The sequence below is a fragment of the Fistularia commersonii genome, chromosome 27 (genome assembly GCF_037954325.1).
Source record: "Fistularia commersonii isolate RoL2024-O1a breed Wild chromosome 27, RoL_Fcom_v1.0, whole genome shotgun sequence".
Taxonomy (NCBI): Eukaryota; Metazoa; Chordata; class Actinopteri; order Syngnathiformes; family Fistulariidae; genus Fistularia; species Fistularia commersonii.
Genome location: NC_141310.1, coordinates 6,758,558 through 6,774,134, shown reverse-complemented (window position 1 = coordinate 6,774,134; position 15,577 = coordinate 6,758,558). Strand labels below are relative to the sequence as shown.

The 15,577-nt window shown below is 39.2% G+C and overlaps 1 protein-coding gene across 1 annotated transcript; it reads right to left on the bottom strand.

Annotated features, from left to right (window-relative positions):
* Positions 1 to 657: 657 nt before the first annotated feature.
* Positions 658 to 13,502, bottom strand: eva1ab (eva-1 homolog A, regulator of programmed cell death b). The gene is made up of 4 exons (XM_086174968.1): positions 12,827 to 13,502; positions 4,512 to 4,696; positions 3,299 to 3,652; positions 658 to 2,668 (listed from the first exon to the last, which is right to left on the bottom strand). The coding sequence occupies exons 2-4, from the start codon at positions 4,612 to 4,614 to the stop codon at positions 2,556 to 2,558; spliced, it is 570 nt and encodes a 189-aa protein (XP_086031094.1). The 5' UTR covers positions 4,615 to 4,696; positions 12,827 to 13,502; the 3' UTR covers positions 658 to 2,555.
* Positions 13,503 to 15,577: the final 2,075 nt, after the last annotated feature.

The following is a 15,577-nucleotide window of genomic DNA, read 5'->3' as shown; positions in this document are numbered from 1 at the left end:
CCTTAAAGGTCACCCTCACCCCTCCTAAATTCACCCCTGTACGTTGGAGTGGGTTTCAAACATATTTTTTTCCAGTGACATGATACCAGTGATGGAGACTGGAGTGTCTTTCATCATGTTCCCTTTTTATTAGGCTTAAAACCATCATTTCTAGACAAGTTTATTTTCTGTCATTATTAGGGTAATTGAATAAGAATATTAGAAACAGGTCAGTCTAGTGATCTGTAAGCGCAGTTCACCCTCATCGGAATCATCTCAGTAGATTAGACCACAACTTTGAGGCTTGTGTTGTTTGACCACCAGCCATTTCCAGGCATTTCAGACAATATAAGATCTATTTCAGTCATAACAGTCAAAATACACCCTTTCGTGGAGGTTTTTACTGCTGGTAATGGTCATCTCAACCATATTATGGGTCTGGGATTCTCCATCTGTGAAGATATCGCTACCCGAGCCATTAATAAAAGTATTCTCCAATGCAGATATGTCAAATAATGGGTCATGACATGTTCCATAAAAAAAAAAGAAAATTGAAAAAAAAATCACATTAGCGGCAAAATGCTTAATCCCATCATGAGGCCATCGATAAAAGAAAAAAAGCACAGGATATAATGGCTCCGGTGGTAGAGGAGGAAAGTCAACAGAACCAAGAATACCCAAATGTAATCATGGATTTTATTTGATAATGCCATGTGTACAGAAAATAAGTTTCATAAAATCCTGGAATGAAAGTGTCTCATCTCTTCTAGGTGCTTGGATGGAACCAACAGCCTTGATGTTTAATTCTAGATGTCCCATCGGTGATTGGCTTCCTTTCAGGATTGTTTTGGTATCTTAAGCTTGATCTGTAAAAGCACCATTTTTTTAGTCCATCTTGGCATGCAGCCATCTGATCCCATGTCACTTTTTCTTTTCTTTCTTCTTAGTTCCCTTTGGTGGGTTTTTCTTGGAGGCTTAGATAAAAAAGCAACATTATTTCAACGTGTATGTCTATCCATGTTCAATCTGCATGCCCTTCCAAAGCACCATTTAGTGCAGCCTCAAATGGCTTTTTTAAAAAGAAATTGATAAACATTGGATGACCTCTTCTGGAGGAGAACCGCACTACTGGATAAACGAATTACCTGAATTTGACGATACTGTGGAAAAATAGGATGAAATCCGATTTTGATATGTTATTGTATATAATAACAAGAGGCGAAAATACCTTTTTATTCACCAGCTCATTCTTTGAATAGATTTCTCTGTCGTGACAGTGTGTCAAAGCCCACAGCAGTGTTGAGGGCTTACTGATCAGGAGCTACTGTTTAAAACGTTGATGATGTGTTGAAAAGGGTCTCAGCTTTTTGCCTCATCCATAAATATTCTCCTGCTCTCATCTCTGACAATTCAAAGCTTTTCTTCTTTTTTTTTTTTTCGCCCAGTAAGCTCATCTTAGGTTACAAGTAAAAGAGACATGGAGCTCCTCGCTCACAAGTCAAGAATCCATTGAAAATAATGTTCGAACCTGCCACTGCAGGTCCAAATTCACTGGATCATCGCAACATCTGACAAAGACCTTGTTTCAAACCCCATACCCTGAAATTTTACTCCCATGAAACCAACTCTCATCTCAATTCCATGCCCCTTAAGCCTATTAACTACAATATATTATTATTTTTATGATATGTATATAATTGCTAAAATCATATATTATTATAATTATCTTGCCAGTCCCCATAGGTATTATTGTTACATTAACCAATGTCTTGACTTCCTGTCTGTTATTCACGATAATCTCTGTTGAATTTACGTCTTTCAGCTGCTCTGTCATCTTGCCTTTCCACTCAGGTGCACATATAATTTCCAAAACATTTATTCCTGCTGTTTTTTTCTGTTTTTTTTAGCATACCTGAAATTATTTTCCATTTGCAATAGACTCCAATACTTTTCTATATCTTCTGCATTGATTGTCTGCTTGAAACAACACAGTGTTTCCAATAAGCCAGTTTCCAGTCATAGAGTTGAGGATCAGACCACTTCTTGACTGGCAAATTTACTTTATATATATATATATATACACACTGAAATAAAAGTTTTTGATTCCATTTGGGATGAAAAGTATGTCTGTTTTTTCTCTTGGCGTTGGTTGCAGTTGTCACATTAATGTCAATTGTGTCCTGACCGAAAAGGATCATGTGCCATTGTTGAATAAATAATTGTTGTTATTTGTACTACAAACATTGTAATTTTCAAGGCAAATTCCCCTCCGGGACAAAAAAAAAAACAAGGTCTGTCTTGTCAGTATGGGTTAAGGAGTTCAGGATTCTGTAAGTCTTCTCTTGTTTGTTGTATACAAAAAGAATGCACATGTTCCAAAATTAAGCAGCCACTCCTGGCAGCTGTCAATGATAATTTGATCTCTGGTCAGAGCAACCTGTCAGTCAATACCCTGAACCAGTGAGTGGACAGTTCTTTCGATTCCCATCAAGTCTTTTGCATTTCATCGTTTATTTCTCCACGTTGACATCTTCCACATCGAACAATCTCCCCCTGTCTCTTCCTCTCTCTGTTCGTCAGTAATATCGGTTCAGACTCTGGGTGACCGTACTGATGTCAGGTTGGCCGTTCATCCAGATCTCTCTGAGAATCCTCTCCCGTTCCTCTAGCCTTTGGGCTCGATCCAACTCTGATGACACACACAGAAATAGAAAACAGTTAAAATAGCCTCATAGACTGCCCCGTCACATTGACTTCAAATTCCTCCCCCCTGCTGGGAGGATCTATCTTGCATAAAGTGTGTCTGAGATTTTTGGTCAAAGGAAGAACTCAAAGGTTTAAGGATGATCTTCAAGCTCCCAATTTGAAATGGAGAATAAAAAATCAATATTGTTAAATCTGCACTAGAATTGACAAACATGTCCAGGTTGAACCCCGCTTCTTGCTGGGACAGCTGGGTTAGATATCAACATCCCCCGCGACCCTGAGTGCAGGCTACTTGGTAGAAGATGGATGGATGGATATATTTGTTTTGTTTTTGGGAGAATCTTACTCTATCTGTGCAATGACAGTCAGCATTTGTTGTATTATTGTTGATTTAGCAAGTTTTGATACACGTGTGCTGGAATTTCTTTACATTGTTATCATACTTTCTTTTTTCTTTCAATTTCACTTTTTCATTTTCAGTTTTTGTACATTTTTTGGGGGACTTTGCAGATTTTAAAGGTCTCAAAGTTATTTAAAGCTGAGGTTCTTGTCAGCGTAAACCTGCAGGATTATACGTCACGAGTGTTTGCATGTGCTTACGAAAGTTAAATACCCTCTGCAGATGTGAACATGCTGGCATTCAGCAGAGCTCTCTCAAAGCGCCTGCGTCTCCGCGACGACAGGTCAGCAGTCTCATCCCAGTCATCTGTTTCGTTCCCCCCGGCAGGCCCACTGTCTGCAGATGTCACCACGGCCATGCTGTCAGGATTACTGTCAGCGGGTTGATGGTGCTGACAGCCGTGCTGGTGTCGGTGGTGCCTATTCCTGTGGCGGTGATGTGGATGGTTACTGTTGCCGTAGCGGCAGTCCGCTCGACAGTGTATTTGGAAGACGATGGCGCAAAGTGTGATGAGAAGGCCGACGCAAACACCGCTCAGAAATACCAGTGCCGTTCTCTCGGGTTGATCTGAGAGGGGAAGAAGATAACACAGACACAGTGATGGGGTGTTTTCAACAAAACATAAAATATATTTGGAGTGTGTGAGACTTTGATTTGTCTTTATAACACATTCTGCCATCCTTGACCTCTCGTGTTTTCACATTCCGCTCTTCTCTTGTCTGCTTTCTTTCAGGAGACCCTGTCTTGATTTTTCATCGCCTTTAAAATAAAGGAGTAACTTTGTGGCTTTTACTTATATAAACCTTGAGGAGGTTTGGACAGCTGTATTGATTCGTGGTTCACTCACTCCGCTCACATAGCAGAGTTCCAAACTTTTAGAACTTCCAAAAGTATCAGGGCAGAAACTCTTTGACCACAGTCATCCCAGAGATGGCTGAAGCATACAAGTGTGGAACACATTTGCATGCATGTACATACAGACACACACATTAAGTTGGATTTTAGCTGTTTTAGAATTAATTAAAAAAATCTGATTCACAGTTGCTTCCTCTTAAGTGATATCTTGAAGCCTTTTAAGGAGATTTCTGGGTGTATTCAGTCATTTTTTTCCTATTTGAAACAAATTTAAGTGTACTGAGAAAAAAATGAAAATGAGCTTGAATAATAATTCACTGTATTGAATTTGAATTGACCAAAATGAAGAAATGGAAAAAAGACTAATTTTTTTGCTGTCAATTTTCAGGTGTTTTTTCGTGATTTTTTTTAAAATAAATTATGGCAACATTTATTGATAAGAAAAATGGTAAAATACACATACAGACATATTTTAACACCTGTGAGCACTCACACACGCACTCACACACACACACACACACACACATGTACACACGCAGTCAGAAATTGCTGAATCTCTGAAATGACCTACCTGCAATGAATGTGTAAGCTGCCAGTAAGTTGCTAAGTAATGCCATCTCCTGGGAAACCACCATCACCTCCATGTTCGGGCTCCCGGTTGTTGGGGAGGTCATGATTTCACACTGAGATGAACTGTTTGTTTTTTTTTTTTCAACTGCTGGGCGATTTGGGGTCAGAGGAGGGATGGGTGGGAGGCTGTATCAAGGGAAAGTGAGAGAAAAAAGACAGAGATAAACACAGTGAGAAAACAGACAATGGGACATGTCGGGAGATAGATTACGAGGGACAACATTGAAGAAAACAAATTATTCAGATATCCAACAAAATATGGTTTTATTGCTGCGTATATCCATTAAATTGTGATGTTTTATTTTCAGAACATGCTTATATGCATTATAAATCCTTTGGAGAGGACAGAAGAAAAAAGTTCCTACATTGTTTAGGGGTGTGTTCTGATAATAATTGTTGCATCTAATATGTACCAGGAATATAAGAATACAGAATTAGTATTAAGCATCGTCCCTTGTTTTCAGAAGTTTAATTTTGTGCAAATTCCTGCCAGTTTTTAGACATTGTTAAATAGATGTCCACAAGTTACAGATGAATTATAGTGACATCAGAATTATCGTTGTTTAATTTAATTAAGCGGCACGGTTGAGGACTCATGAGTTTGATGTTGAATAGGAGTTCACATTCAAATTCTAATTATTTTCTTTATTATTATTGATCTTTCTTACTATCACAATGGTAACGACACAGTTCCCATATGGCATCCAATAACAACAATGTGTATCAAAGAAGTTTTTAACACTGTGATGCAGAGTTGAATATTCTATCTTGGTAATATGACATAGGGCGAAGAGGAAAACCATCAGTGATCGTTCACTACGTTTACACCACAAAGGTAGTAAACAGAAAAAGATGTGGGTGTTATTATAACAAATTATACAGTTTACATTCAAAGTATTTACATTTGTCCAACAGACATTTTCCCATCATTCAGGTATCAAGAAATGTTTAACCACCAGGTGGCAACAGTTGACCAGCACTGCTCTTGAGTTTAGCTGGGAAATGAAGGGGATGATTGATCTAGAAGACGATTTTGAATAAATGAATTTTATATTTTCGTGTCAGGTCATATAAATGATGCATTCAATGGAGAATTGTAATAAACATTCCTCATGTGAGTCCACAGAAAGTACAATACATAAATATCATCCAAAATACACCACATACACACACACACACACACACACACACACACACACACACACACACAGAGGGAGAGGGAAAGAGAGAGAGATGGAGAGAGATAGACCATGAACACAAATTCAAACCAATAGAACATGAACATTATTTTGGGACGAATAAATGTTCATGTTGTCTGAGAGTAATTATTAGAGGAGGTCATGCATTAAAGGGCTATTACTGAGCAGAGAGGGAGCTGTGTCTGCAGTCTGTATGCATGTGTTGTTGGTTTTTAACTTTGATATGTGTGAGTTTAAATGCAACCATTGATCCAGTTCATATGTTGACTGTCTGTCTTTTTATTTTATCCAACTTAAGTCTCACAATCACCTCCTGTTACAAGCTTGAGACAAATATTCAGGAAAAAGAGAATCTTTGTCTCCGAGGTATTCAGTAAGCTCTAGAATATACAACATGAACAACATGTTAAACACCAATTCAGATATTGGAGCCAGAAAATGATACAGGTATTGCAGAGGTGATGACAAATATCGATGAGATGTTGCTCCATTCCCTATTCAAATGTCTTAAATAAGGTTTTAAGCCTTTATATAGTTTTAAAATCAAATATAGCTCTTTGGAAAAATGGAAATGGCACTATGATCAGCATCGCAGTCGTTCCCTCTGAGTGTTAGAAAGAAAGATCTTCTAGATCCAGCAAAGTGGAAATGAGTCTATAAATTTGCTCTCATTCAGTCTTTGATATTGAAGTGACAGACTTATTGCTCTTGGATATCTCTTCGGTAGTACCGGCCGACAGTTTCTACACATTCCAGATAAAATAACAGTTATGAGAAAGTAATTCACAGAGTTGTTGACACTTGTGAAGATTATAGAAAACATGTCTCTCCTATATCTAGTGTTTTAGTCAATGGAAAAAAAATCGTGTGTGAAGTAATTTCAGGATTATTATCCTGGAGTCTGGACCTGTTTCATACTTATTATTATGATATGATACACAACCCTTGCACACTGTGCAACAGTAATTTTCATGTCAAGATAAATGCGGAGTAGAGAAGTGAACAAATACTTGTAAACTGTCTAGACACGTAGCTCGCTCCTCAGGCTTGCACACACACACTTGGAGTTTTTCCTTCTGTGTAAATGCTCTGTGTTAAGTTGGTGACCCTGAATGCACCACAAGCTCAGACTATCTGAAGGTGCAGAGCTCTGGAAATGTATCCTTGTGCTTTGGTACTAAATCTAATCAATAATACAATCTTGAGTCTTTCCTTGTTCTGCGGCTGGATGTTCATTTCTTGTACAGCACTTTGAAGAAAAAGGTTCTGTCAAATAATCTTAAAATGAGACATGGCTTGAGTGTTGCGCCTTCTCTTTCCTCACTTCTTTTTGATTTTATTCGCTGAGTCAACGAGGTCCCGAAAAGGCAGATAGAACTTGAAAGAAAAAGTCTAATGTGATTTTGATTTGAAAGCAAGTTCCATGAAGAAACGTAATACAAGCCACTTTTAAAAACGATCAAACAGAGACCCAGCGAGCACTGGCTTTTGTAACAAACATCGAGTATTAAAATATAATGATTTGGTCAACTGCAAAATGTGAAATGAAACAAAAAAAAAATTCTGCTGAGAAACCATCAAAACAATCTTCTGAATCCGAATCAGCAGAACTTGAGAGAATTTTGAAGTTGGTTTTTTTTCCCTAAACTGCAATTCTTTTTTTTTTCTCATACAACTTATTCAGTCTCTGATTAAGCTAATTTGGTTCAACTGCAAGATCAGAACCAGGGCTGAGAAGCTGCTCCATTTGATTTCATTTGAGGTTACTTAGGTTGGTTCTGGATGGATAAAGCACTTATTTCTATCCATTAATTTTTAAGATGCAAAATTCTCATTTGGGAAATTGAATATTCCTGATATCAAAATATAACTTTTCTCTCTACTTTGTTTTGAGAACGTGTCATGTGCTCTGTTTCTATGCATTTTAGGATCAAAAACAGATATTTACAAGAATATAAGGATCTTCTTTCCATATGTGATGAAGCATGTCTCATAACATGTTGTTTTTTATGCAGGGCACATTTTTGATCAATTTTTGATAAAAAAAAACAAAAAACAACAACAATACAACAGCCATAGCATCCTTTGGTGGATAAGCAGTATGAAAATCAATGAACATTTAAATTCAGTTTTATATCTATAGTTGTTACTTACATATCCTATGGACATGTGTGTCCTGATGCTCGTCACTTATTCAAACAAAACACAAACAGCATCTCTTCTATGGGCCATTTGAAGCATTTTCAAATTTAGACAAAACTTAAGAAACTGGAAAATGGTAATAGCACAATAATAACCCTTCATACTGTTTGGCACCCTCTACTTACAATGTTTTCTTTTTTTGTGTGTCTACATGACTAAAAAGGAGCCTGCATATGGACACTTGAGGTGCAATGTAATGTATATTTCCCCGAGTAGCAGCCCATGATTTAAAAATGAGACGTGAAGAATTCAAGACTTTAAAACAGAACAGGGGTGAAACAATGCTAAAAGGTGTGTTGCGCTGTGAAGCAGTAAATGTTGGCAGAAGTTAAAAGTGGAACAGATGAAAAATGAATGATACACTCAGATCAAAATGGCCTAATTTCTGAAGAGGATTTCTGCTGTAAATACGGTGAAACAGAAGGTGTATAAGAGCTGACCATCTTTTTTAAATTCATTTATTTATTTTTACATCAGACTCATTCCTCTAATCTGCCCTTATTTTTTTCATCCACATTTCTGTAAACATGTAGTTGTAAAATGCAGATTTTATCTATTGGTAAAAAAAAAAAAAAAAAACTCCCTTTGGGCGTATGTGAGATTACAGACATAAACAAGCAGTCAAAAAAAGGTGATACATCAGCATAGTAAGTGCGGAAAAAAAAAAAAAGAAAAAAAAAAAAAAACAACCAGCCATGACACTGTGGTGCAACACAACAGCAATACTACGTGTCCTCAGAGCTTTTCCAAATTCCCTGACTGTCAGGGTCATTTTGTGATGTTCCATGTAAACGCTGGAGGACATGACTGCCCTTCTCCTCTCTCTCTCTCTCTTCCGCTCCACTTCTGCCTTTCGGATTTAACCATTCAGGCTTCTCTTTGTAAAGTATAAAAAAATTTCATTGTCCTTTGCTCCTTAACTTCATTATTTCAGAGACTTATATCAATTTATTTGTTGTGTGTCAGTACGGTAATGAGTTCCATATCAAATAAAGATAAAAGAATTGTGTGTGCACATGTGTGTGTGTGTGTGTTTGAATCTATGTTTGAATACAAACATCAGTTCAACAGTATTCTTACCATCACACAGCAGAGCGCCACATCATTACGTTAGCATGAGACATCCTGCCTGCAGCCGCCTCATTAGATTATCCAACTGCCGCAATCCAAGTCAGTCTAGACGCCTGGACTTGTTGATGCTGACAAAGACAAGTGTGGGGAGGACTTTTCTCACACTTAGAGCGCGCTGACCATCGATCAAAATTAATTTGTAAAAGGGTTGTTTGAACAGGCAACCGCTGCTCAGGGTTTGGGTTTATGAGCCATTTATGCCATTTATGAGCCAACATTAAAACTTAAGGGCACCTGGGATGATAGTCATGCAGCGCTACTCCATCCTAATATACAGCACACTTTGCTATCCCAGATTTCATTTTTTTACATTAGTCTGGCTGCTACTGTTTGTAAAGATGTTGATCTGTCATGTGGACTTGGTCAAATGAGAGAACAACGCATTGGAGTTTGCATAGTCAATTCCAAGGATGTGACATTCTGAACTCTGAAATTCATAAAATGGAACACAAACAACAAATGTGACAGTAATAAATGAGACATCGAGTTGTCGCTTCATCCGAATTCAAATGAACTTGAGCTCAAAGAAGCATCACATTGCGTACACTGTTGATGACGGTTGTTTACGGTCACACACGGTAAGTTGCTCGCTCCTTCCATTTCTCTGATTTCTTCCACCTCCTGCACTCTCTCTCCTCTTTCCTGCTGCCCATGAAACTCATCTCAGTGCACCATCGTGCAGAGCCTTGCAGAAGGCTTTTCACAACTTGCCGTCAGTTGTATAAAAAAGAAGGAGCGACAGCCAGCTGAGACGTTACGTGCTTGAAAAGATAAAAGCATACATATCTCGGCATTCCCCTCCGCAAAAACTTGTACACACAATGATAGTAAAGTAGTGCAATGATAGTGACAGACCCAACATGGGTTTATACCCAACCCTTTAACATGCCCTGCAGCCAGAGAGCGGCATATTTTGCAGAGCACAAATGATTTCTTGTCTATTGATAAGTTATTACATGTAATAAGACAACAGGCCTTTGGACTGCTGCCCTTCATGACTCACTCAATGATATTTAAGGTCACTAATGTTTATAATTTGGCTGCAACACTGCCAGCTAATGCAATGATGGCATGAGATTATTTAGATGCACAAACAGCTGATACAAGACAACGTCAAGATGCCAAACCCTTGCTCACAACTCCCCGCTGAATGTGTGATAAATAATGTATTTCCATAAATTTCAAAAGCTGATTTAAATTTATGAAATCCTGCAATTTACATGACTCAACCTCTTGAACTACACTAACTTAAACACCGATGAGAATTGGACATTTTATTTTTCACTGTAACATGTAACATTCTGCCTCGACACTGCATTCCCACTCGCACCCAAGGCTGACGAGACTAAGACGCAAGAGGAGCAGGTGTGAAATTTGAAATCGGTAAGTAGAAAAAGGGAAGAGAGACATTGATGCAGGCCTTTTCTCCATCCGTCTGGTTAACAGACAATGTATTTCTCTTTTGAAATTACATTTATAGAATTGTTTGTACAGCATTAGTTCCACCCAGAGGGATTCAATTTATTACTTAAATCAGGGGGCAGACGTGTTAACACTTTGACCGTTTATTTATTTTAAATTCAGCTTATTTAGTGAGAGAAAACGAGGGGGGTTTGGGCCGGGTGCTCTGACATTCACTGCCTCTCTGACCATTGCGTGTGCAGCTATTTCATTGTCGCTATCGTTGATTTTCAACAGGAAAGGGTCCTTCCCTTCACATCTCTGTGAACCCAACTCCTTTGGTCAGTGCCTGCAACAATCTAGTTAAATCTTCCATCAATGAAAACACAACTTGATCCCAACAACAGTCCAACCAACCCCCCCCCCAGTCAGTCCCTCATCAACTTCCTGCTTCATTTAAAATCTCGGACATCATCCAGAACCAACAGTAATAAAACAGAGCTCATGATCGCGTCTCAGAAAGCACTGCAGGAGAAGGGTTGGGAGTCCCCTTTTCTTCATTATAGGTTAATGTTATCTGACATTCTAAAGTTGGTGCTTCTTCATTGTCAGTCTACAAGGATAATTTAGGATTTTCTTTTTAACTCTTTTGCATCCAATCTGGCGATCCAACCACATTGAGTCTTCCTGTCACATCCCTCGGACACTTTCTCAACCCCGCCCCACAGAGGTTGTCACCTCAGCTAACTCCTACTACCCTGTCAATCATTTTCCACTGAAACAATGAAAGGATAAACAACGATTGAGATTTATTAAGCCCGATATAAACAGACAGGGGAGCTTTATAAATCTGATGTAAAAAGAACGCATAAACATTCTTATGTTTATGTGCGCTCACTGATTAAGCCACAATTCAACAGAGTTCTATAAATCCCAAACTTCAGTGTCCCGGTAGCTGTAGCTGAGAGTGCCATTGCACCGAAGCGTATTCCAGTTTCACAAGTCAAACATCACGGATCCTGGATGTATTACACAGTCGTACACATACCATTAACCAACATGCTCAAAGACAGCAGTTGGGCAGTATCAAATAGAAAACTTGTTTCTTAAAGAACTATAAAAAAGAAGTGCTGGAAACCACTAGCCATAACTTAATATTGATGTTTGTGACACACCGGCCTGATGGGATCATTTTGACTCTGACTTGGAATTCCAAATCAAGGGGAACTTTCATTTTATCAACTGGGAACCTGTCATTTCCAGCACAACTGGAATGTACTACAGGTCTTACCCATCTTCCACTGATCTATCGCTACCTTCCAACATCCAATGGGACCAAAGCATCACATGGAGGTTTGCTGTTTGAGACACGTCTTTGCAGTGAAAGGGAGGAAATCTGGACTCTTGCTTTAGACAGACCACAACTGGTTAGCCTCGCAACAAGAAGAGAGAGAGGGAGCCGCTTGAAAGAAAATCAGCCAATCAGCTCCCATATGCTCGCCCGGTAACAGGTTAGGTCTCATTTGATGCTGAGGTGCAAAACATTTGTAACCGTCTACCATCTCAGACAATCAAAGGTCTAAACCCTAGAAACTCTACATGCAATTTTTTTTTTACTTTTAAACTAAAAGAAAAAAATTACTATTATTTTAATGTTTCCATGTGCTGGTCAATGTTTTTTTTTTTTTTTTTGGAAAAATGACAGGAGAGCTTTTTATCTTGTTTCCAGTTTGGTGCTCAGTACTTTCTTTAGCTTCATTTTCACTGTACAAACACAAGAGGTGAGTGTTTCCTGAGACACTCTGAATATTTCCCAGAATATTAAACACGTGTTAATACTAAAAGGAGCCGACAGTGTAAAAAAACAATTCCAGACAAGGAAAAAAGTTGAGTAGGCAGCAATCTCAGCCCACGTGCCTTTTTGGCAAAAATCCAACTCCCCATCCTCTCTTTTAAATCAAATGACACATGCTCACAGTAACAGTAAGAGATGTCTGTTAGTGTTTTGGTTCACCGGCACTCATTTCACAAATCCTCCACATGCACATCACACAGTGAGCATATCTCTGCCTCTGCTAACATGATGTGACAGCGGCTTTTCCCTCATCTGTTCTGCTATTTAACATGACCTGCAGAGACAGACACAAAATTAGAAACCTGAGGGATGGAGAGAATTAGAGCAAGGACATGCCAATATGGCTGAGAGATGGAGAAGGGGGGGTCGGTGGGGGGGGCATAATCTGTTAAACTTTCCATCAGAATCAAGATAAAAACCAAACCACCGACAGTAGCATCTTTACTCCAAACCCCCTGGGATACTTACATTTTTGTTGATTCCCATTTGACGTCTCCTCTCTTCTTCTTTTTTGTTCTTTATATTTCCTCAAACCTTCTTTCCTCTCAAATCTCGCATCCCCAATTTCTCTCCCTCATCATCTCTCCGCTCTGCTCAGGTTCTCCTCTCTCCACATCGCTCCGCGGTAGTCCTCTCCTCTCCTCTCCTCTCCTCTCCTCTCCTCTCCTCTCCTCTCCTCTCCTCTCCTCTCGTGCTCCATACTCTCCTCCCCCTCCCCTCCCTCCTATTATCTTCTTTCTGCTCTTTGCCGTTCCCTCCAAGAGGGGAAAAAATAAAACAAATAACTCTTACAGTGTAATTATCAGTGTAAATCTTGGATGTTCTCTTGTGGCCATCAAATTGTCCAGTTCTACCGCACCTCCCCACTGTCCCCCCAGCAGTTTGAAGAAACATGCATGAAAAAATAAACATTTCTGTTTCCTCAAGTGTAGCAGCGACAGGACGCGTGCCAGTCCCACTGATATCTGGAGAGCAGTATTTTTATCTTCCATTACAGATACTCCAGGTTGTTTTTGAGGCGGAGGCAGAGGTCGGGCCCACGGGCCACAAATGTGACATGAGAAAGCCAGACAGGTCGACCAAATCTGCCTCCTCTCTCTGCCAAATGTCTGAATCACTTTCTCTCAGTGGCTCTCCCTCACACACACTTTAACAAGGGCACGATAAACACAGACTCAGTGCATTCACACCGTTGTCTTCCGAAGCAGATTGAGGTAGGAGATGCACTGATAGACAAGCAAATATGATGAATATTTACGATGCACATGTGAAAACTTGCATTTCTTACACGGAAAGTAGGCGGTTGCATGTCCAAGCCTCCCACGCCGGTGCAAATACACAACCTTTGGATTGTATTTTACAATTTATCATGTGAAATGGAATCCACGTGCAATAAATCTTTTTGTTAGGAAGAGGACAAAAGCAGCGAATGGTGGCAGTGGCTCAAAGCATTATGGGGATAATGGAGAATTTGTTCAGCGGGGGAATTCACCTTCCTGCATGTTCACACACAGACGGGCGATTACCAGATGCTGCAGGTGATGTTCTGTTTAAAAAAAAGAAAAGAAAAAAAAAAAAAGAAAAAATTAGGAGTTGCTTGTGCAGTCTTTTTTGCATGGATGCAGGCGAGCTGTTTTAGACCTAAATCAACCACCATCTAAAAATAAGTTAATATCAGATAAGCTTTATGAAAATTTTATCAGCAACCTGTCATGTTGGCAGGTTATTTCTGTGCTGACAGAAAAGCTGCATTTCAGGAGCTGAAAGAGTTTTCCAGAGCCGCAGCTCCTGACCTGTGAAAAAAAAAGCAAAGAACCGGAAGATCAAGACTTGAGAATTTGGGAGGGGGTATTATTGTCAGCACAATGTTTCATACCATAATGGCCTGTTGTAGATAAAATATTTGGCTGAGAAGTCAAAATAATATTCTAAACATTCCAAACATTCTAAACAACAAAGAGAGCAAGTAATTTTCATACGGTTTGAAATGAACCTGAGGCAAAAGAAAGACATAAATCAATGTATTTTATGAGTCAATCAAGATATTTGGGGAGAAAAATGCTTTGGATATCAAATTTTCATTCTCTGATGCAGTTTGTAATGCATTGTGTGTGTGTGTGTGTGTGTGTGTGTGTGTGTTTTAATGGTTCATATCTGCACTCCGGCAACCCATCGGACCACCAAGCAGTTTTTGCCTCCAATGATTGGTCGGGATGAAAGCAGAAGAATTGTATTGGGCAAAAGTCAAACTACTGGAGAGGTTTATTTATTACGTACAGAAACAAATATTTTCCATCCTTGTCTATTACTTTACTAATGGCTGTGGGTCTGCGCTGCCCCCTTTATATCCATTAACCCCTGTCAATAACTGACTCAACAAATGGGAGCAGGTGTCTTTTCGGGTGTAATAGAGATTTAGTGTTTTTACAGCCTTTGATTTTACTCAAAGGAATTGGACTACGGAATTTGCTTCAGTCAATATGAGATCTCAGCACATTTGAGTCTTTTTTTTTTTTTTTCACTGAGCTGATCTTTATTGGACCAAGAAAATCACAGAGCATCCGTCCCTGATTGTTCTCTGGGCCCCTGATGGAGGACTGGGCTGGAATAATAATTCTCTTCTGATCATCTGACCTGAAAAAAAAAAAGTGGGAGAAAAAAAGTATGGTGTCTTGATATGTTAAAGACATTACCGTATCTTTTTTTTTTCTTCAAACATTGACTCAGAGGTACGTCACCTACATCATTTTGAGGGAGAAGCAGAACAGAAACACAATTCGGGACACGAGTCCTACAAAGGGACATTGCATTCAGCTGTATCTGACTGCAGAGCTGGAACTAATAAAGCTGAAATATGTCTCAAATATGCTCTCCTGGGCTGCATACCTGCTCGTGATGGAGAGGCTCGCATACTCAACTGACCCCGAATGCTTAGTCGGAGGGGGTGGGGGATTTGTTGTCCTGGCAAATTCAACCAAACCAGATAGATTGAGGAGGGGTTTGGAGCAAACACAGCAGACCCTTGCTCTACCTGATGGGAATTTGTTCCTTTCTTCCAAATAAAGTACAAGAGAAACACTGAGAGATGAACATTTGTTACATTTGAAGCGTTGAAATTTTTGAAAATAATGAAAATAGTTTGAGGCAAAAGGGTTGCGGCTTGTGGCTGCATCAGGTTTTTGAAGCTCAAAACACGTTTACACACGAGAAATTCTCCCA

Excerpts from the sequence above, each read along its gene's own strand:
- eva1ab (XM_086174968.1), bottom strand. The coding sequence starts at position 4,614 with ATGACCTCCCCAACAACCGGGAGCCCGAACATGGAGGTGATGGTGGTT. Across the intron at positions 3,653-4,511 it reads AGCTTACACATTCATTGCAG|ATCAACCCGAGAGAACGGCA; the intron begins GTAGGTCATTTC and ends TTCCCCTCTCAG. Across the intron at positions 2,669-3,298 it reads CATGTTCACATCTGCAGAGG|AGTTGGATCGAGCCCAAAGG; the intron begins GTATTTAACTTT and ends GTGTGTCATCAG.